This window comes from Ambystoma mexicanum, chromosome 13, assembly GCF_040938575.1.
Source record: "Ambystoma mexicanum isolate Mex_15411 chromosome 13, UKY_AmexF1_1, whole genome shotgun sequence".
NCBI lineage: Eukaryota > Metazoa > Chordata > Amphibia > Caudata > Ambystomatidae > Ambystoma > Ambystoma mexicanum.
Genome location: NC_090938.1, coordinates 556,870,726 through 556,893,394, shown reverse-complemented (window position 1 = coordinate 556,893,394; position 22,669 = coordinate 556,870,726). Strand labels below are relative to the sequence as shown.

General features: G+C 45.7%; 1 protein-coding gene across 9 annotated transcripts in view; it reads right to left on the bottom strand.

Annotated features, from left to right (window-relative positions):
* The window catches only part of MPP2 (MAGUK p55 scaffold protein 2), a 670,534-nt gene that overhangs the window by 297,339 nt on the left and 350,526 nt on the right, over positions 1-22,669 (bottom strand). For all 9 annotated transcript variants that reach the window (XM_069634347.1, XM_069634350.1, XM_069634348.1 and 6 more), the window contains one exon: positions 3,256-3,408. In XM_069634347.1, coding sequence (XP_069490448.1) covers positions 3,256-3,408 — 153 coding nt within the window. The remainder of the gene's footprint in view (positions 1-3,255; positions 3,409-22,669) is intronic.

Sequence of the window (22,669 nt, the reverse complement as noted above, 5' to 3'; positions counted from 1 at the left end):
CGCATGCCAAGACATGGCCTAAACGCGCAACGCCAGCCTTCTATCAGTTCAGATATATGGGCTACCTTCCTAGCTTCTTCCCTTCACTGCCTCCTGGACACGGCTCTATGCCCACCCTTTAGCCGAGTGCTAACTACAATTCCTGCCACCTTATGGACAGAGGCTAGGGGCCAGATCTACAGAGATGTTCACTGGAGAAAAAGGGGAGATGCCCGCCCGTGAGCATCTCAGATTTGCACCTGCTCGCTCATACCTAATTCCCAGAGCTTGAAACTGGAGTAAATCTCATGTTGCCTGGAGCATCTCTGAGATGCTCATGTGCCAATGTGGTTCATAAAGATTTGCTCCAGGGCATTGCAGACATGCTGCAGGCATCTTTAGATTTGCTCCAGGGCATTGCAGACATGCTGCAGGCATCTTCAGATTTGCTCCAGTGCATTGCAGACATGCTGCAGGCATCTTTCGATTTGCTCCAGGGCATTGCAGACATGCTGCAGGCATCTTCAGATTTGCTCCAGGGCATTGCAGACATGCTGCAGGCATCTTCAGATTTGCTCCACGGTGTTGCAGACATGCTGCAGGAATCTTTAGATTTGCTCCAGGGCATTGCAGACATGCTGCAGGCATCTTTAGATTTGCTCCAGGGCATTGCAGACATGCTGCAGGCATCTTTATATTTACTCCACGGCATTGCAGACATGCTGCAGGCATCTTTAGATTTGCTCCAGGGCATTGCAGACATGCTGCAGGCATATTTAGGTTTGCTCCACGGTGTTGCAGACATGCTGCAGGCATCTTTAGATTTGCTCCATGGCACTGCAGACATGGTGCAGGCATCTTTCGATTTGCTCCAGGGCATTGCAGAATGCTCCAGGGCATTGCATACATGCTCCAGGGATCTTTACATTTGCTGCAGGGCATTGCAGACATGCTGCAGGCATCTTTAGATTTGCTCAAGGGCATTGCAGACATGACGCAGGCATCTTTAGATTCGCTCCACGGCATTGCAGACAAGCTGCAGGCATCTTTACATTTGCTGTAGGGCATTGCAGACATGCCGCAGGCATCTTTAGATTTGCTCTTGGGCATTGTTGACATGCCGTAGACACCTCTAGATTTGCTCAAGGGCATTGCAGACATGCTCCAGGCATCTTTAGATTTGCTCCACGGCATTGCAGACAAGCTGCAGGCATCTTTACATTTGCTGTAGGGCATTGCAGACATGACGCAGGCATCTTTAGATTTGCTCCTGGGCATTGCTGACATGCCGCAGACACCTTTAGATTTGCTCAAGCACTTTGCAGACATGCTGCAGGCATCTTTAGATTTGCTCCACGGCGTTGCAGACAAGCTGCAGGCATCTTTACATTTGCTGTAGGGCATTGCAGACATGCCGCAGGCATCTTTAGATTTGCTCCACGGCGTTGCAGACAAGCTGCAGGCATCTTTACATTTGCTGTAGGGCATTGCAGACATGCCGCAGGCATCTTTAGATTTGCTCCAGGGCATTGCAGACATGCTGCAGGCATCTTCAGATTTGCTCCAGGGCATTGCAGACATGCTGCAGGCATCTTCAGATTTGCTCCACGGTGTTGCAGACATGCTGCAGGAATCCTTAGATTTGCTCCAGGGCATTGCAGACATGCTGCAGGCATCTTTAGATTTGCTCCAGGGCATTGCAGACATGCTGCAGGCATCTTTATATTTACTCCACGGCATTGCAGACATGCTGCAGGCATCTTTAGATTTGCTCCAGGGCATTGCAGACATGCTGCAGGCATATTTAGGTTTGCTCCACGGTGTTGCAGACATGCTGCAGGCATCTTTAGATTTGCTCCATGGCACTGCAGACATGGTGCAGGCATCTTTCGATTTGCTCCAGGGCATTGCAGAATGCTCCAGGGCATTGCATACATGCTCCAGGGATCTTTACATTTGCTGCAGGGCATTGCAGACATGCTGCAGGCATCTTTAGATTTGCTCAAGGGCATTGCAGACATGCCGCAGGCATCTTTAGATTTGCTCTTGGGCATTGCAGACATGCCGCAGGCATCTTTAGATTTGCTCAAGGGCATTGCAGACATGCCACAGACACCTTTAGATTTGCTCAAGGGCATTGCAGACATGCTGCAGGCATCTTTAGATTTGCTCCTGGGCATTGCTGACATGCCGCAGACATCTTTAGATTTGCTCCTGGGCATTGCTGACATGCCGCAGACACCTTTAGATTTGCTCCACGGCGTTGCAGACATGCTGCAGGCATCTTTAGATTTGCTCAAGGGCATTGCAGACATGCCGCAGGCATCTTTAGATTTGCTCTTGGGCATTGCAGACATGCCGCAGGCATCTTTAGATTTGCTCAAGGGCATTGCAGACATGCCACAGACACCTTTAGATTTGCTCAAGGGCATTGCAGACATGCTGCAGGCATCTTTAGATTTGCTCCTGGGCATTGCTGACATGCCGCAGACATCTTTAGATTTGCTCCTGGGCATTGCTGACATGCCGCAGACACCTTTAGATTTGCTCCACGGCGTTGCAGACATGCTGCAGGCATCTTTAGATTTGCTGCAGTTTTAGGTTTCGTGACTCAGATGTGAGGTAGCTTTGCTAAAAAACGTTGTTACTCAGGTCCTAACCTGCCAACTCCCTACCCTACCCTAGGGAGAGGCCCTAATGCTCCAACTTCCTCCCTCGCACTGTCTCAAAGGGATACACGTGATTTACCCGTAGCGCAAAAGAAGGCAGCACAAGTATGCAAAGCGGAAAACTTTGCATAGCAACATGATCGAGTCCCACTTTCCCCCTAGCCGCGTCCCCCGCTCCCCATTTACCTTGGATTTTGCCACTTACCTTCTCTCCCGCCGATCCTCCTCTCGCTCGCGCCTTCCCCCAAAATGGGGAGTGAGTACCGTTGCAGGATGATTTTCTTTTTTTAAAACGTTATTGTTCCTCTCCGCACTCCTTCCTTGGGAAGCGGGGGACACCCCTGCAACCCCCAAATCCCCTTATAACGAACATGGGGAGCGGGGCACACACCCCTGCAACTCTTCGATATGATCGGATTCCGGTTTTTTCCCTGCCGAATGTGCTTTTTTTGCATATTCAGCATTTTCTTTTCGACTTTTTCAGTCAACACCTCTCAAAGATAGGCCTCCATGCTCCACCTGTGTAAAGATCCTACATTTCCTTGCCGTAATCTTCTTAGCCCCGCCCACCCAACCGCTTGCATCCACATTCTTGGCTTATCGATACCTGGAAGTGAGGCTCCTGGAGGATCCCGGCTAGCTCCGCTGCCGCCCGGCTCTGCTCCAAGATGGGGGAAATATCCTGCAGAACCTCCTGCACCAGCTCCAGGTTATTGTCACTCACGGCCTCCAGCTTACTCTCCTCCAGTCGCTCATGCGCCTGCAAGACAGGGGGAGGCAGAGAAAGGGAAGGAAAAAAGTATTACTTTTACAGAACCCCCTACCTCCATATAGCTACACCCACAAGCAAAGGACAACACATAGTGAGTGGCTAAGGAGTAGGAGAGAGCAATCTTGCATAGCAGAACTGTGAAAGGAATCCCTGCTCGGTGCGCTCCATCTATGGTTAATACTAGTTAGTAACTCCAAGCAGAGAGTACTGGAGACCAACATCTGCCAATAAGAGACAACAGTACCTGGAAACACCTACATAATACCCACCAGACCCCCCTCTCGCACAGTAATGGTCCAACCTCACACCCCAAGTAGGCAGTGCAGTTTCTTACCAGATTCTCTGGACTCTTGCTTCCTGATTTCATCTTGGGAATGTTTTTAAGAAGGGATTCAAGGAAAAGCAATTGGTCAGGCCAGGGGTTAGTAGAAGGCTGTTAGGGGTGTGAGGAGGGCCTTTATACCCTATGAATGAAGACTTCAGTAAATGCCATTGCTGACTCCTTGGCTACTTCAGGTATCAAACTATTGTGTGTGTATTGTAAATCCCCAGAACAGACACAGAGGCACAGTGCTTCTCAATGAAGCATCCCGCATTAGTGCAGGATTCAGAGACCAAGCAAAGGTCCTAACCTCGTACTATAGCAGATACTCTATGTTTTCCTGAAAATATGTTTTTCCCGACCACTGATCGATTTGCTCGAGCCCATTATGGGGTTTGTCGATGCAGAGAGCAAGATCTTCCAAGTCAACGCAGTAGCACGGGACTTTCAGATCGTCGCCACATTCCGTGTCACTGTAAGACCCCCACAACTCAAAAGGCATTATGTTGCAACAGGTGTTTTAGAAATTGGAGTGCAGTGATTTAAAATGAAAAGATTCTACAAAATTGTTCTACATTTTTAGAGGTTCATAGACCGTTTCTCTCTTACGCATAAGAAAGACGTCCTAAAACATGATAAAAAAACGAACAAAATCACGAAAAACATGAACATTTCATTAAAAATACGAGAAACTGCCCAAAAACTGCCATTTAAATCCTGAAAAACATGCCTAAAATTCCCAAGAAATTAGCCAGAAATCATTCAGCAAAATTAAGACAGCACTATAATGCACAATAAAAACGAGGAGGATGTCCAATAAAACCACAAAAAAGACATCTTTCAACAAATCTCAAAGAAACAAACTGAGAGCAACATGTCCTTCAATACACAAAAGTAAGTAACCCTCCTTCAAGCAACAAACAAACCGTGTTTTCAATGCAAAGGAAACACCACATTCAGAGTAACCAGTAAACTGGCATTCAAAATCACAGGGCAAAGCCCAGAAACCACCTCTAAAAACCGCAACCACCCTATAATTGTATTTATTTATTTACTTATATACAGGAGGAACAATGCTGTTTTGATCACAAAATAACGTACAATAGATAAGAAATCAGATTTGACAGGAAGCGGTGAGCTTCTTACACCAGGATTAGTTTGAGGAACATTCTGACCGGGTTATGGATGGGAGTAAATGGAACAGTCACCGGGGACAATACATAATTTAAATAATAATTCATTAATAAATTAATAAATTAATAAATAATTTCCCCCTCCTTTCATTCCCTTTCCCCTTCTAATCTCCCCATCTCTGCCCATGATCGCAATCTTGGCCTCCATTTCGACTCCTCCCTCTCCTTTACCCACCATATTTCTCTTACCTCCAGCGCCTGTCGCTATCACCTCTTCAATGTTCGTAAAATCTGCTCCTCCCTTACCTTCCATGCTACCAAAATCTTAATTTTTTCCCTCATCTTCTCTCCTCTTGGGCCTCCCTGCATCGCATCTTGCTCCCCTCAAATCCCTCTATCGCTCTGCTATCCATACCCTTTGTCTGCTCTCTCTCCGCACAATTCCATTTCCTCTTTGCTCTCTTATTTTGGCTGGCTTCCCTTTCATTCTCAACTTAAATTTAACTTCCTCTGTCTCATCTTTAAATTGCTTCATGATCTCGCCCCCATCCTTTCCTCTCTCCTCTCGTTCTACTCTCCCTCCCACACCCTCAGATCTGCTGATCTCTTCCTACTCACTGTTCCCCCATCTCCTTGTGCCCCTTCTCGTTTCCAATCCTTTCAGCTCCTGGCCCACCTACACTGGAACTCTCTACCTCTCTCTATCTGCTCCATTTCCACTTACCACTCCTTCCACTCCTCCTTGAAATCTCATCTTCTTCATCCCCTGTCCTGTTAACCTCATCTCTTCTCTCTCACTCCTTCTCTGCTCTGCCTCTCTTTCACATTCCTCTGTAAATTGTTCTTCAAGTTGTTATTGATGGTTTGTCTCATGTTTTGCAATTATTCTTCCAATTTATTCTAATGTATCCTTTTTGTTGTAATGTAAAGCGCTTTGGCATAAAGCCCTCTATAAATTTAATAAATACGAATACAAATAAGTAGACATACATAGATTAAGGACAATGAACATTGGACATTATTAAGTGCAGGTAGGCAGTACAGCCAGCTGGGCTCGGAATGTTACCATGATGAGTGTAGTGGGGGCAGAGGAAGTGAGGGTCAAATGCAGGTTTAGGGAGGGTAAAAATATCAGTTAGCAGGCAGATGAGAGGTAGGTTAAGAGGGTAACTCAGAAACAAGGAGTTAGGCTTTAAGTTTGGTTTTGAACAAATCTGTGTGGACTGTTTATCAGATGTTTGCAAGTGATGCAAGAAGAGAGAAGGAGTGGAAGCGAGAGGAAGCACAGGAAGCGCGAGGAACCACAAGGGCAGTCGAGGAGGAAGAGCAGAGATTACGAGAAGGCTTCTAGAGTTGGATAGAGGATGATAAATACAATGATACCATGGATAGATCTGTGAACCAGGAGAAGACATTTAAATCTGGCCCTATTGTGCATCATCATCCATTCAGCCTGGTGACGGTACGAGGAAGTAGGTGTGAAGTGAGAGAGCTCAAAGAGAGTCCTGGTAGCAAAGTTAATGATCTTGTGGAGAGGACAGAGAGCATAGTTGGAGAGACCAAAGATAATGCTGGCACAGTATTCCAGTTTAGAGAGTGGTTAAGAGATGCTTGGCAGAGTTTAAAGGAAGGAGATGTCTGATCTTCCTAATATTTAGGAGGTTGAGGTGAGCTGCTTTTGCAGTTTTGGAGATGTAAGTAGACGAGGTGTGAGAAGGGTCAGAGATGATGCCAAGGTCTCTAGCTGAAGAAGAGTAGAGGAGGGTGTCAGGTGGGAACTGGACAGCCAGAGGAAGAGATGAGAGAGAGATTTTGGCAGGGAAGACGAGCACCTATGTTTGGGAGAATTTAGCATCAGAGAGTGCAAAGCCATCCATTATTTAATGGCAGAAAGACAGTTTGAAATTTTGATAGACATCAGAGGAGTGTTCAGGAAAAGACTAGACAATTTGGGTGTCATCCGCAAAGAGTTGGTACAGGAACCCAAGGGGGAGATTTGTGCCCTAAGCGCAGAGGTCTAGAGTATAAACAGCAGAGGACACAAGACAGAGCCTTGTGGAACACCAACAATTAGAGGAGTGATTTGAGAGGTTTGCTCCAGGAGACTGAGAATTCGAGAGGTGCATTCAGGCTAATAGCTTGATCGCAAATCTCTAGAAGAAAAAGAGTATTAAGGAGATCAGAGTGATCGACAGGGTCAAAGGTAGCAGACAGGTCAAGGTAAATTAGGATAGAGGACAAGTTGGAGAGTTAAGCAGAGGCAATGAAGTTGAACACGTTCATGAGAGCAGTTTCCGTGGAGTGACAGGAGCAGACACCTGGTTATACTGGGACTCCAAGGTTGGTGACGTCTAAGAAATTGCTAAGAAGGTTGAATCCAACCCTTCCGAGCACTCTAGAGTAGTGTGGACGGAGAGACACAGGCTGGTAGGTTCGGGTCAGTCCCTTGCTTTTTAGGAGAGGGATGACCGTGGCTGTTTTGAAAACAGAGGGAAAGCAAGTAGAGTCGAAGGACAAGTTGAAGAGTTCAGTGAGGTGAGAGGCCACTAAAAAGGCAATAGGCTTGACTAACTGAGGAGCAAGAGGGTCTGATGGGGCATAAGTTAGGTTAGCCTTCATCAGTAGAGAAAGGACTTCATCAGTATTAGTGTGACTAAAGCGGGAGATAGAGGTAGAAGAGGATGGTAGAGGAGGCGGAGTGTAAAATGTAGGAGGTGGGAATGTGAGGAAGGTCATCAGAGTTTCTAATTTTTTAAAAAATGTTTTCAGCAAAGTATTCAGCTAGGTCATTAGCTGTGAGAGTGGAGTTGATAGTCATATACCTAGGAGGAGTGAGTTTGGGGTGTCTTGGAGCCGGCGAGGGTGGTTGGATTGAGTGTCAATGAGAGTCAATGAGAGTTAGGTAAAATTCCCTTTTGACTCTATAAAGAGTAGACTTGAGAGAGTTCAGGGAGAGAGTTCAGGGCAGAGAGGTAGAGTTGCAGTTCCTCATGAGAGTGGGTATGCCTCCATTTGCACAGCAGCTGACATTTGTCTGTGTGGAGAGAGCGTATGAATGGGTGACCCATGGTTGAGGCTGCTGAGACTTAGTGGTGAAAGTGAGCAGTGGGAAGTGAGAGGAAAATGAGTCATACAGTAGGGATTGGAAGCCAGAGAAGGCTGTGTTGGTGGAAGAGGCATCAGATGTGAAGGAGGAGAGTGAGAACTGTAGGTCAGAGAGAAAGGGGAATGGCAGAAGGTTTACATTTCTTTTCAGTAATAGGTGAAGCAAATGATTAGGAAAGGTGATGGTGGTGGAAACAATTGAATGGTCAGATATGGATGGTGTGACAGTACTATTAGTGGCTGAGAGAAAGTTGGAGATGAATAATAGCCCCAGAGAGTTACCCCTTGTGTGTTTAAATAAATGCTTTTTGAAGAATGCCTGCCTTATTCTATTGAAGTTTGTGTCACTCGTGCTTTTGAAAGGAGGCTGCACAATGGTTTTGCAGATGGCTCTCTTGTGATTTGGAATAACAGTTCTCTCAAGGTTGTGACGTGACTTTGATGTACAGGTATTTCATTTGTTTAATGCATAGACTCTTGTTTTTAAACACGCCTTCCTTGTGTTTTTAAAGAACTGTTTCCTCATATTTTGGGAGAATGGGTTCTTCAAAGTTTTAAATCATGTCTTTGCTCTGGTTTTAAAATGACACGTATGCCTTGTTTCTTCCCGCGTTTCCCTGACACGTTGCACAGAACACTGAAGAGATGACATCGGGATACTAAAAACACAAAGGGGAAACCTGAGAGCCTCATACCATACAGGTGTAGAGGAAGTCCCAAATATGGCCTACACTCCAGCCACTCATGTCGAAATGCCAGAAGCATGCTCGCCAAGATATGTGACATATAATGAGCAAATGAATCAACAGAGAGCCACGGTGGGGCTCTGTCCAGTACCCATCAGAGGGACATGTATACCTATTGAAGCACCAATAACCCGACAGCCGTGGGATGCTAGGTATCCACTGAGACAACCATACCAGCAGATGACAAGATACAAATACTACTTACAGACTGTCCCCGAAAAGGCCCACAGAGCCTTAATGGAAGGCAATTGGTGACGATATAAGAGCCTAGACGTGACGTACAGACAACCATAAAACAAAAAGCAAAAGAAAGTACACAAGGACGAACTGTAAAAGAATAATGATGTGACAAACGTATAAGAAGATACCACGTTGCAGCACAAAGAACGTACCTAGGATTGAATCGTGGAATCTTGCAACTGACTGAATGCATGTAAATAGGCTTGGAACGCAAGAAGCTAAGTAAATGACACTGCTTGCAATGCTTAGTAGAAGAATAGAGCGGCATGCGCCAATTATATCTCTACCTCAAATAAGCACGCTATACGAGTGCGACTCCATTTTGTAAATCAGAACTAAGCCCAGGCTGCAAGGGGGCCACCAAGGCCGAGATTCATATTCCAGCTAAAGCCAGAAGGGAAGAGCGGAATCAAAACTCAGCAAGAAGTAGCTCATGCTTGGGAATTTGAGGTCAACTCCAGGAAGGGAGGAGAGCGGCTACTCTGAAGACTCAAAACGTCAGAGCATGACTGCTAGCCAGTGAAGGTCGAGATAAGAGGCCCCAGGCAGGTGGCTTGGCTGAACAAAGAATCAAATATACGAAAAGAAGGAAAAAGAAGCAGATTCATGGTGAACAGACACGTGACCAGCCAAGGGCAAGGAGGTACCAACGTCTGATGTCACCCAGAACCCGAGGATGCCATAACTTTTCCTGATCAGAACTACAGTTTCGACGACATCCTCAGCCAACTAATTGACACATAGCCCTAAGGGTACTGATTGATGGAAGGGAGGCAGGGTGAATCTTGGGGCATTCTGCATCTGGGTGTCTATTCTGCATGCTGCTAATTAAAGTGGAGATTTATGTCTAGGGGTGTAACCACCCAATCACAATGTACCAAATAATCTAGGGTCCTATAGCTTGTGGAACCAATAAGACGTCGTAGTTGTAGTGACGTCTTTCACGAGTGATGTAGTGGGATGGGCGTAGACGCCCACTCGATAAAAATTATCCAATCCGCATGCTCTATTACCATATACAGTTATAGCACCTATACTTTTTACCTTTCCGACCAATAGAAATTGCATGACAAACTTAAAAGTTTTGCATGTTAAATGATGATGAATTTTGCCTATAAAAGTTTCTGTCTGAATGAAGAAGTTGGGAGTTGAAGCGAGACAGGCGATCACACCATTGATGATTACCATTTGTTTCCCCGTTTTTTGTACTTATCATTAAACGGACTTCCCTTTGCCAAACCATTGAGTTGTCCTTATTGAAGTGTGTCGGAGTAAATTAATCCTGCACCCTAACCTCCTCAAGGTGCATCTACATTGTCTTACAGGTACTAGAGGGTGAGTTCTGACCTATGGGCCCGTCAAAGGATGCTCTGCCCTCCTGTACACTTGGTAGCGTGAAGATGGTTCGACCATCAACTATTTATTGATTAATATTAAGACACCCATAGACCGACGGCACAAAGTAACTCTAGGCTTTCGGCAATATCACAAGTCCTTCGCCATTCGGCTGAGTAGACTGAGAAGCTTCCCATGGACAATGATAGAAGTAGATCCATCAAATCTGCAGTAGGTCTGAAGCAACCTGCCTTTCCAAGCATAACCCTTCTCATTCTCACGGCCAGCGGATCAGACGAAAAGACCGCAAGAGGCGGTAACAACGTAGGGGCTGGTGATCCAGAAGTTCCAGAGAGGAATAGATGCGAGTTGTGAGTGAAACAATAAACTCATTACTTTGGCAAAAGTCTTGTAGACATTAGAACAAGTAAGGGAAAGGTAACGGAGGGTGGTGGAAACAAAACAAAAAAATAGTTAGATGTAGAGAAGACTTTATATATATAAGGGGTTAATCACTCGAGTATGATAGATAAAAAAAGTGGTTACCAGGAGGAAACCTGAGAGAAAAAGTAAGGTTACCGGGAGGACACCCGAGAGAAAAAGTAAGGTTATCGGGAGGACACCCGAGAGAAAAAGTAAGGTTACTGGGAGGGCATCCGAGAGGAAAACAGTAAGGATTCGCCTTGTTCCTGCGCTTTAATACAGCGGTCAGAAGAAACGTGAACTCAAAGCCCACATAAAAGGGGACGATTAGGCTACGGTGACGATTAAAGACGGCACAAATGGAGTTCGTTTAAACCCCATGTCGGGGTATTGATTGGAAGGCAGGTATATGTGTGTCCAGCTGGTGTCCGTCTAGTCTGTCAAGTGTCTGTCATATGTGTCCTGTTATATGTCAAACGTAAAGAACTGTATCATTGATTGTTTGAAATGAAGTTTGGGGTTTACGCGATTCCGTATTTAAGAGGGAATCGCCAATGAATTGATGTTCTTGTGTAAATTGATGATATAAGAATTTTGGCCGGAAAAGCTTGGATTGGAGATTGAGTATTGGTGCTCGCTCACACTATTGGAAGGATAAAAAACTGCCTAAGTATTGTTGTAACGAAATTGAGAATGGAGGAGGTTACCCCACTTGCACATCTGTGTAAGCAGTTATCCAATCATGCACCTAAGCTTAAAAAGTACAGTACTGTGTGGGTTAAGGGAACCTCCCACAAGATGTTTGTGCCGTGGCCACAAAATGGGTCCTTATCTAAAGCCGTCTTACAACACATGACAATTTACCTACATGCCACATACACAGGCAAAAAGCTAGAGAAATGCCTCGCTGTTTTAGAACTTTGGAAGATGTTCGAACAGGTGAAGGAGGAAGAACCACCTGCCGACTGGATATTAAACCTATGCACGGAGGGGGTGAGACGCCTACCGCTGCCACCAGCCCCGCCTGAGCCAGTCATCGAGGGAAGTAAGTCAGAGGGACTCTACCCGCTAAGAGAACTAAAGGCAGCCACGGGGTATAGCAACCCCGCATATGAGTCACCTACATACAGTAGTGATGAAATCAAAGAGAAGGAACAGGAAATTAAACTTGCCTCGGCAGTCCCGAAGGACAAGGAGAGACGCGATGATGAAGCGAAGGACCACGCACAGAGTTGTGCACCTCTCGTTAAGGAGAGAGAGGGAAAGAAATGGAAAGGAAGTAAACACAGAACAGATGAGATAGCATTCGCAAAAGACGAATGGATGGGAGGACAGATATTGCTGAAACTTGATGGAAAAGGAAGTGATGATATGAGACCGAGAGAGAAGTCTGATGAGACGCAAAGGAGGGAGAGAGAAAAGGAGAAGGAAATGAGGGACGAAAGAATAAGAAGAAAGGATAGGCTGAAGCGAGGACTAATATATCGTGAAGAGCAAGAGGGTGAAGAGAAGAGTAGAGGAGGAAGTTAGAAGGGCAAAGGAACGTAGAAACGAAAGGATGAGGGAAGTAGATAAGGCTAGAGAAGAAGCAAGGACGCGCAAGGAAGTAGATGAGGAAATAGAACGTACACGCAGACAGAGGGCACGAGATCTGGAATATTTGGAGCGGGAAGTTAAAAAACCCAATCCTGTTGTAGAATGGGAAGACATATAAGAATTCTTTCCTGCAAATGACTCTGTACCAGGTACGAGTGGGACAAATATTGAGGATGACTTCGACACCAGAAGCATCGGGGAAACGATTGATAAAATATATGATGAAATGGGGCTGGAACAGATTTCCCAAGGGGAAAGGGAAGATGAGTGCTTGGAAAGCACTCAGCTGTATGACACTGAGGATGTCACCCGAAGTAGTGGGAGCAGGGGACTGTCCCTGGATAGGCTAGAAATTAGTAAGAATGAAGCAGATGCAAGGAGTTGCGTGAACTGGGAACAATCAGCATCCGACTCCGGTGGGGAAATGGAGGACGAGACACAAGAAGAAGGGAGACAACGCCAGCAGCGGCTACCAAAGGACCAAGGGGTACGATGGTCAGACACTAGCGAGTCCGCACTTAGGGTATCAAGGTTCGTCGTGCAGCCTGGCCATGAGGAATACCCCGTGGTCAGAGGGGGGAGCCAGCACCTGCCTATGTAGACAGATTGAGGACATTGCAAGTTAGACGGCGATGCAGGAATGTTACCCCAGCGATAGACAGGAGAGCTATGGGGAAAGAGAAGGAAGACTGCGCATTTCAGTTCCTGCTGCTAGAAAAGGGGGGCACAAGACCTCAAAATATTCCATGGCCACACATGGATTGAAAGAACTTAGAAAACAAGCTTCCAATGCTGACTTCGGGAGCCGGAAAATGGATATATGAGTTATAAAAAATGACAGGGGACTGTCACGTTGGCTATAGGGGACATTAAAGGTCTCCTGAATGCCATACTGGGTGAGAGAGCAGATGATGTATGGAAGCGGGCTGGATACCCTGGGGTAACCATAACTAACACTGCCCATGACGGAGCACCATTCAATAATTGTAGAGCAGCAGTGTGGAAAGCGCTGCAAGTGCTGTACACAGACACTTCCGCTATGGGAGCTATAATGACTAGGAAAATGAAAGAGTCAGAGGATCCCCTGATTTATATCCAGAATTTTCAAGACCCGTGGGAACTCGAAACGCATGAATCTTAGAAAATATCTATCCCTGTATTCTACCACATATTGTGCCAAGGGTTGCCAGAACCGGTGCAGAAACAGCTCAAGAAATTGGTAGGAGTAGAAGCTAAACCATGGGCCGAAATACAGTTGACAATTGCACACTACTGTAGATTGTTGCAAGAAAAGAACCGAAAAAAGGAGGCAACTCGTAAAGGTGAGGAAGCGAAGCTGGTGCAAAAGAAACTCTCAATGTATGCTCTCGAGGGAGCTATGCTGACAAACCCAGCTGAGCCAAGCGCGCAACAAGTGACTGAACCATTGCAGAATAACCAGGGTAGCTCAGGATTTTACCCGAGGGGTAGGGGATATAGAGGAAGAGGATGGCAGAGTAATCAGGGAGGATTTCACTGTAATCAGGGAGGTTTGATGGCCAGATGGCCCGACCACCGCCGGTGTGCTGGCTGTGTGGAATGACAGGACATGTGGCGCGCATATGCAGAAGCCAAGGCATGTGGTAGAATGGCCAAGGGACGGGAAAAGGCATGGTAAATCAGCCTGCCGTCCCACAACAAGACGGTGCACAGAATCACGCAGTGCAGCAGCAGGCGCCAGGCATGCAGCACGGTATGCCACAAGGGGTTCAATCCTCGAATATGGGGAATTTAGCACAGGATCAATCCCAACAGGCACCGCCGCAAATGTCGCAGGGCACTAACTCCGGAGGGGGAGTCAACCCTGGAAATGGGGGCAATCCACAAGTATATAACGGACCAAACCTATGTATACAATAGGACAGCTAACGGGAAACTCTAATGTGCTCTATCCTATCAGTGACACCAGACCCTAACAGGGAACCTAGGGTAAATGTTGTCATAGGGGGGAAAGAATATTCCTTCTTAGTTGACACGGGTGCAACACGCTCGTGCATACGAGAAGGCAAGTTTTCCTTGTCCGGCCAGGCCATAGACACTCAGAGTTTTACAGGAGCTCACAGTAGAGTTCCCTTTACGGACAATCTCCCAATCTCTGTGGGGGAATGTGAGATGAATGTGCCCTTGTTATATTCACGCCAGACCCCAGTAAACATTTTGGGTCGAGATTTAATGACAAAGTTGAATATGACTATATCATTCACAGAGGAGGGCATAGTATGCTCCACTCCAGGAATGCATTATTGTAACGTGTGCGAAATTATCCGAGCGTACTCTGGACGCACAGCCATGAGAGCTATACCATTAGAACCGGAAGTCTTCGCACATGGCATGCGTGTGCTTATGGCAGGACTGCCAGGCCTCGCAGATAGAACTATGAGAACTCCTGATGAGTTTCTATTCAGACCAAGGATACCTATGCATGAAGAAGAGGGACAAGTATTTCCCTTATCGATACATATTGCAGCAGTATGAGGGAAGGTAGTAATGGTCGAAGGGTACGATCATGACGGCAGACAATGGTGTGCAATTATCGCCATTGAAGAAGGCTACCGAGTGACTGACGTCACCGATGATGATCTGTTCAAAGAACACCCTGACTCAGAAGAGACAAGGGTGGAAGTAAGCCTAATAATTTGGGTCAAAATGATCAAACGAGAAGTGCCTCAGAGAATGATGTTGGCACTGATCCGCCCCGCATACTTTGATGACGACATGGCCCAGGTGCCTGTCTCAGTATGGACTACATGACCCTATGACGTAGAAATCCTGAAAGGAGCAGGAGAGGTCAAAATTAAATTGAAACTAGGAGCAATTTTACCAAGGGCACGACAATAACCCATGTCCAGAGAAGCGGATGAAGGGATTGCGAAGACAATTTCCGCCATGATAGAGCAGGACATCCTTGTGACGTCAGAATTACCATGCAATACAGTGATTTACCCCGTCAAGAAATCAAAGGGAGGGTCGTGGCATTTAATCCAAGATTTAAGAGCATTAAACGATATTGTTGAAGCCGAGTTCCCTATAGTCCCTAATCCATCTACGATCTTGTGTAACATACCGATCGAGGCAAAATACTTCACGGTGATTGATTTGAGAAATTCTTTTTTCTCAATCCCGCTGCATCGTGACTCACAAGATCTGATGTCCTTCACGTTCAGACAAATGCGTCTGAAAAGCACGAGGTTGCTGCAGGGGTACTGTGAGTCCCCATCCATTTTCAACCGAGTATTGCAAATGGACCTAGGCAACATTACAGTAGACAGTGCTGTTTTGCAGTATGTGGATGACATTCTGATCTGCAGCACCACTGAAGAACAATGCAGGCGATGACTATATTGGCTGAAAAAGGATATAAGGTTGACAAGGAAAAGTTACAATATTGTCAACAAGAGGTGCTGTACATAGGCCAGCTAATCTCGCATGAGGGGAAAAGGTTCACCCCAGAAAGGGCTGAAGCTATCATGACCACGACTAAGCCGCTCATGATAAAACAAATGCAGAGCTTTCTAGGCCTGTGCAACTATGTCAGAGCATGAGTCTTCGATTACAGTTCGTATACCAAGCCCTTGCCCCAGGCCCTGAAAAAGGCCAGAGTGACAAAAGAACAAATTGAATGGACTGAAGTGACGGAAGAGGGGTTCACAGAACTAAAGAGAGCAATTTACGCAGCTCCAGTTCTCGGGATTCCTAATTATGCAGAGGAATTCTACCTGTTCTCACACACGAATGGCAATGTTATGACGGCAGTACTCCCTCAAAAAACCTTGTTGGGGTACAAGCCACTGGCATATTACAATGGGAATCTGGACCCAGTAATAAGAGGCCAGTTCCCATGCAAACAAAGCTTAGCTGCCGCAACGTTCGCCATAGAGAAGGCAACAACCATTGTAATGGGATGCTCCATGACATTGTATGTTGAACACTCATTATTTGCCATATTAGAGAAACCAAAAGGTACATTGACATCTCAAAGGGCCTCGGCCTATGAGGTGATCATATCAAATCCATGGATCAAAATAGTGCGATGTAAAACAGTGAATCCAGCCACGTTCATAGCTGAACCAGTCACTGAAGGTGAGCTGATACATGACTGCGCAAACTACAAAGAATTCTATGATGAAATCCCCAGGGTAAAAGAAGATGTCCTGGCGGGAGGTGAGATCGTTTTCATTGACGGTTCTTCAAGAATCAACCAAGAAGATGGACAAAGATATACGGGCGTTGCCGTAATAAAACACATAGCGAACAGAGAATTCCAAGTATTCGTTAGTGCATGAATACCATCTCATTATTCAGCACAGGCTGCAGAATTATTGGCGTTGATACTCGCCATTGAGAATCATGCAGACCAGGAAGTAATGGTGTACAGTGACTCCGCCTATGTAACGTCCACAGTGCACACAGGACTAGCGGGCTGGAAGAGGAGGAGCTACCTCCGAGCAGACGGCACGCCAGTGCAGCACGCAGCCTTATTGGACAGGCTTATCAAGGCACTACAGCTCCCAGTGGGCATAGCAGTTGTGAAATTCTTTGCCCATATGCACGGGACAGATTTTGTGTCACGTGGAAATCACGCAGCAGACACGGAAGCCAAGCGTATGGCATCCAAAAATGAGACAATCATGGAAGTAGAAGTGGCACGCACCCATGAGCGTATGATGATAACTCGAGCCACTCCAGAGGCTTATAGTAATATGGGGCAAACTCAATTGATTGAGCTTCAAGGGGAGGTACCACAGGAGGAAAAGAACCTGTGGAAAGGTTGCGGGTGTTCTTTAAACCCCTCGGATGGATTCTGGAGACAAGACAGCACTGGTAAACCAGTAATGCCTGTAGCCCTACTAAAGATATCACTAGAACAATTACACTACCCGTTCCATATGACAAAAGAAAATCTAGCCGCAACGCTCGCAGAAGACTGGTTCATACCGAATTTAGCAGAGCAGGTTGCATTTTTTATAGTGAACTGTATAATTTGCCGGCAGTTCACAGCTGGGCACACATTAAAAGTAGTGAGAGGAGTCATCTCCCGGCCAAATGGGCCATTTCAGCACTTGCACGTCGATTATGTCGACATGATTCAAGTGTGTAACGGGTACAGGAACTTAATTGTAGTGGTGTGTCCATTCTCTAGATGGATAGAAGCAGGTCCCTGTACACACCCAGACTCAACCTGTGCTGCCAAATTCCTGGTAAGGGAAGTATTCCCTAGATGGGGGGTGTGTGAGGTGATGAGATCAGATAATGGGGCTCATTTTGTAAATACAGTTTTTTAACAGATTAGCTTGTTGCTTGGTATAAAGCACAAGTTCTCGTCAGCGTATCATCCAGAGGGAAATGGCATATGCGAGAGGCTCAATGGCTTGCTAAAGGAGAGGATAGCCAAGTTGAAGCTTACTCTAAAAAAGGGATGGCTGCACTGACTACCACTGGCATTGTATGCACTTCGGAACCAACCAGGCTCTGACCATCATCTCACGCCGCACGAGAAGGAGAATGAGGACCCCTCTTACCCCTCGAGATAGAGCTAGATGTGATGCCCAGTCTACCCGAGAGGTCCTGGGAACCGAATTGTCGGAATATCTGAACTGCATGACATCAAGCCTCGCTGTCATTTCAGACCAACTGCAGCAACGACAAAAAGGGTGCAGCACAACACCAGACCCAGAGGGAGATGCTGAAACAGACACAGCTCAAGGACTACATACTCCAATCATCTTCCCTGGTGATACAGTGCTTGTGAGAAATCACACAAAGAAAAGGTGGGACGAGCCAAGATTCAACGGCCCATTCATCGTGGAGGACTGCACTCCCTCAGCCATGAAACTGCAAGGCAGGAAAGCTTGGATCTTCCTAAATGACATTAAACCTTAAATCGGTGAGATCCCCTTAGCTGCACCCCACTGCAAAGAACCTACAGACAACAGGGAAGAACCTCAGCACGTGCAGACGAGAGCTATGGCGAGGAAGAAGGACGCATGAGCAGGAAAATCAAGACAAAGAACCTGGATGCAAGTTTTGGCATAAAACTGGACAGTTTCTCCAAGCAAAGGGGGATAAGGACATAACGAACACTCTGTGCATTCTGGTTGCAGGGTGAAGAAGAGAATCGCACATCTAAGCCACATCACACTGATGATACAAACTTTTGAATTAAGCCATATCCAAGCATTTTCAGCAAACAAGACTTTGATGAACTAAGAGACAAAGTTAAGAACATCACACAGTCACCTGAGTCAACCAACAGCCAGACTTTGCTTTGCAGAACGTATGACATCCCCCAACAGAAATATCACAAGGGATGTGCTGTCCTGTTTTCAGTTAATACTAGAGACATATCCATCGCTTGTAGGGAGGGTTGCCAGCATCACAGACTGTGTCCAAGATCCTGCCAACAAGAAGGTGATCTGGCAACTACTGACTGTCATCGCAGAAGCATTCATAGTCCTACCTGAGTACGGGAATCTTGACGCAGATGCTTCCTCCAGAGGTGATAATAGATGAACTCACTTATACGCTTTTCTTTCGCATCAAACAGGAGTGCCCAGGACTCATCGGGAGAACCACGGATACCCTAACATTCATCAGAGATCCAAGAAACAATGAATACCTGAACCAAAAGTGGATCAAGCTAAATTACGTGGTCGCAATCCATGCAGCAGGAAAGTGCAGAGACTGTTCTCGTTGAAAGAAATGCCTGCAATACAGAACCCAGCCAAGCAGGACAAATGTTCCTGTCACCCGAGGACAGTCGCCTGGCGCACAATGTCCTGTTCCGTCTAGTCACTGACTATCCCGAGATGGTGGGAAGGCCTGCAGATGTTGATGTCATCACCTTCCTCAGAGACCCAACTAATGTCACACATATGGGCACACTCCTCCACGGAATCATGCTCCAGGTGGAAATATCCAATGTTCAGCGAGAATACCTGAGGAGATTCCAGTGAAACATTCCGCCGCGGGACAGATCGAGAAGAGTAGAGAAGAGAGCTTCACTGTTTTGGTTATTTTTATTTTTCATTTTTATGTTTATTTTTTATCTTTTGATTTGATTTTGAATGGTATCATTTTTCCGTTTTCCATTTTCCATCTTTTACCATTTTTCCATGTTTTCTATTGTTTCCAATTTTTCTATCTTTGTCGCATTCAAACAAGATTGCAGCATGTCTTCCGGGACTAAGGCAAATTCAGGGGATGGACTGGGAATTGACCTATTTTGAATATGCTCAATGTGTGTGACTCACCAAAGAGGCTAGTCTAATCTTTTTCCATAGTCTAGCAAGGGAACTTCATCCCACAACCAGAGACAATCGTCACCCTCGAGAGGGGGGACTCTTATGAAGCACATGACACTTTACGTCCAAGACCTCCTGAAAGACCATTGTGGAGTAAATGAAAAGAAGAGATTGTTATAGAACTTTAACTATTGGTATGATTGAAATGGGGGCCTAGAACAGTAACCTAGTCCTCCCACAACCGGGGGGGGGGGCGCCCCCAATTCCCTGGAATAAAATGCTGCAAATTATCTTATCGGACGATAATGTGCATATGTATAGTTATTATTATTGTTTTTCTTTCATTAACAATCAGAACTGCATTCTTTATTAGTGCGCAAAGCGCTCCAATTTCAGTGCACCCACCAGATAATGTACGTAATCCCACAAAAGCACCCAGACCCTATATAGTCATTTCGATTCCTAGAAAAACTGACGATAAGGTTAACTAACTAAAATTAAATGTAATTAGCAGTGATTCATACACATCTGAGCTAACAAATGAAGAGAAAAGCTGGAGACAGGGTCAGCACGGAATGAATGAAAACATAGCAATGACCACTACACGCACACACACACTGAATGCACACGAACAAGGGTAAGTGTCAATGGCTACAGAACCTCGAATGATGGTGACAGAAAATAAGAGACTGCCTATCAAACAACCAGTTCCAGAAAATAGTGGAAGCAACCAAGAGGAAGCAAGCGAAAGGCCAACTGAAAAGGATATAAGCAAAGCACTCAAGAAGACAGAGACTGCTACAAAAGAATTCTCTGCAAAAACACAAATGCTGATAACCATGTGTTCCCGTTTATAGCCAGAGCAAAGGAAGTGCATAAGGAGCTGAAAAATAGGACCACAGTGATTATCGCAGCAAGCACATCAGTTCCTACGAGCAACAGGTCCACGATGAGGCCACACGTTGGACAGACGATACACAGATGGTGGTTAAAGGAGCCCTACAGGAGAATGCAAGAGAAGAAGAGACACACAAAACCTTCTCCTACCATAGCGATGCAGGTAATGAAGCCTGCTCCTCCAACAAGCATGCCGGAGAATCCTCCAGCAAGAAAAAGTCACATAGATGCATTTAGAGACGTAGTTATAGCTAACTACAAAAAGACATTAAGAATCAAGAGAAACCCACATGAAGACAACAATGAACTAAACGATTACCCAGACAGCACAGCACATCTAGGAAACAACATTTGGTACCAACACATGAAAGAGGTCGGAAGAAGGAAAGCTGAAGGAGAATGCTACGTCTGCGCACTCCTACCGTGCAGCATGGGATAGTCCAAGATCTTCATGGTTATAGAAATTGATGTCCCGACAGCACACTGTTTATCACACGTAGCAATGTGCAACACAAGAGGACAATTCTTGGGGAGAGATGCCTCACTGATATGGGCAACAGAAATAGCATACCCTGATGAAGACGACTATATCCAAGACATCAAGACAAGAAACAGAGCTCACACCAGGAATCATGTGATTAAGTATGCAAAGCCAGAAGCACAAGGAACAGGAACAAGATGGGAGATAAACCCAAGACTGAACATCCAAGGGAAAACACTAAAAGAAGCGCAAATATGGAGAAATAGAGGCCAGATGCAGATTTGGGGAACAGTGCTTTCCCCAGGCCGATGGGAAGCAGGAGTATTGATATGCCGAGCATGGATGGTCCTTGGAGCCTGCAAGGAATCAATGGAAAACTCTCAAAAACTGTGCAAACCCCTATGGCCAAAATTGGTGAAGTTACTAACATGGGTCAAAGATAGAGGGGGACGCCTGCAGATAGTGCACTGGAAAGCCCGAAATTATGCTTTAGGAAAAATGGCACAAGGAAGATGGGAGAGAATCAAAACTGCGGACAAATCTTTGAAGCCCCGGGAGTAATGCAAGGGACCGCAGTAATCATGGACCATTACTGGGTGTGTGGATCCAAGGCATACTTAAGACTACCTAAAAATTGGGGAGGCATATGCACACTAGTAAACGTCCACTTTCCTGCACTAGTGATCCTGAAAGATGACCTGAGTATTGACAGTTTCCCGAAAACAGACGCTCATCTAAGGAAGAGGAGATTTGTAGAATTGGTATCCCGGATGAAGAGAGAGAATTACTTTTCTGCCAAATCAGAAGAAGCATTCCTTGCAGTCCCATACAAGCACCGGCTGTTTAGCCTCACCTCAACAGTATTCACAACACTGCTCTTGCCCCACGTCCAAGCTGGAGTAAATACGAAATGGTTGCAGATAACCAGATGGGAGTTATTGCAGACCATCAACACTACCATAAAAGGATTCAATGCAACCAAAGAAGAACTGAGAGCAATCCGATTGATGACCCTACAGAATAGATATGTACTTGACATGATTCCAGCAATGGATGGAAGTGTTTGCACAAACATCGGAGAATCATGTTGCACGTTTACACCTTCACATGATGAAGAAAATGGAACCTTAACAGAAGCCATAAGTATGCTGGTAGATCTGCAGAATCAGATGATCAAGGAAACTGACGTAGTGGATGATGACAGCTGGTTTGGAAAACTATTTCTATGGGTCCCACAATGGATGGTAGACATATTCAAGATTCTGGGAGCCCTGCTAGTAATGATACTACTAGGGTTTTGTGTTATCAAGATAATCGTAATTCAATGCCAGAAAACGGCGAAGAAAGCCATTGGGATGAAAATTATGGTCCATGTCGTACTGGAATGGAAGCCCAGAGAAATAACAGATGAAGAAATAACAAACTTCGTGAAGGCCAGCAAATTTGCACCAGAAGGAACAAAGTTTGCATACCCCAGAAAACGAAGAAGGTATGAAGGGAAATGGATTTACTGCAGCCCAAATGGGCAATGCCAGCTAATGACCTGGAACAAAGACAAACACGTTAAAACAACAGGAAGTTTTAAAGGAGTGATAAAAATATGGACTCCAAAGATGCACACGTTCACACCATCATGTACAAACGCAGATGACGAAGAGATGGATGTGGAAGAACAAAGCAAGAATAATTTA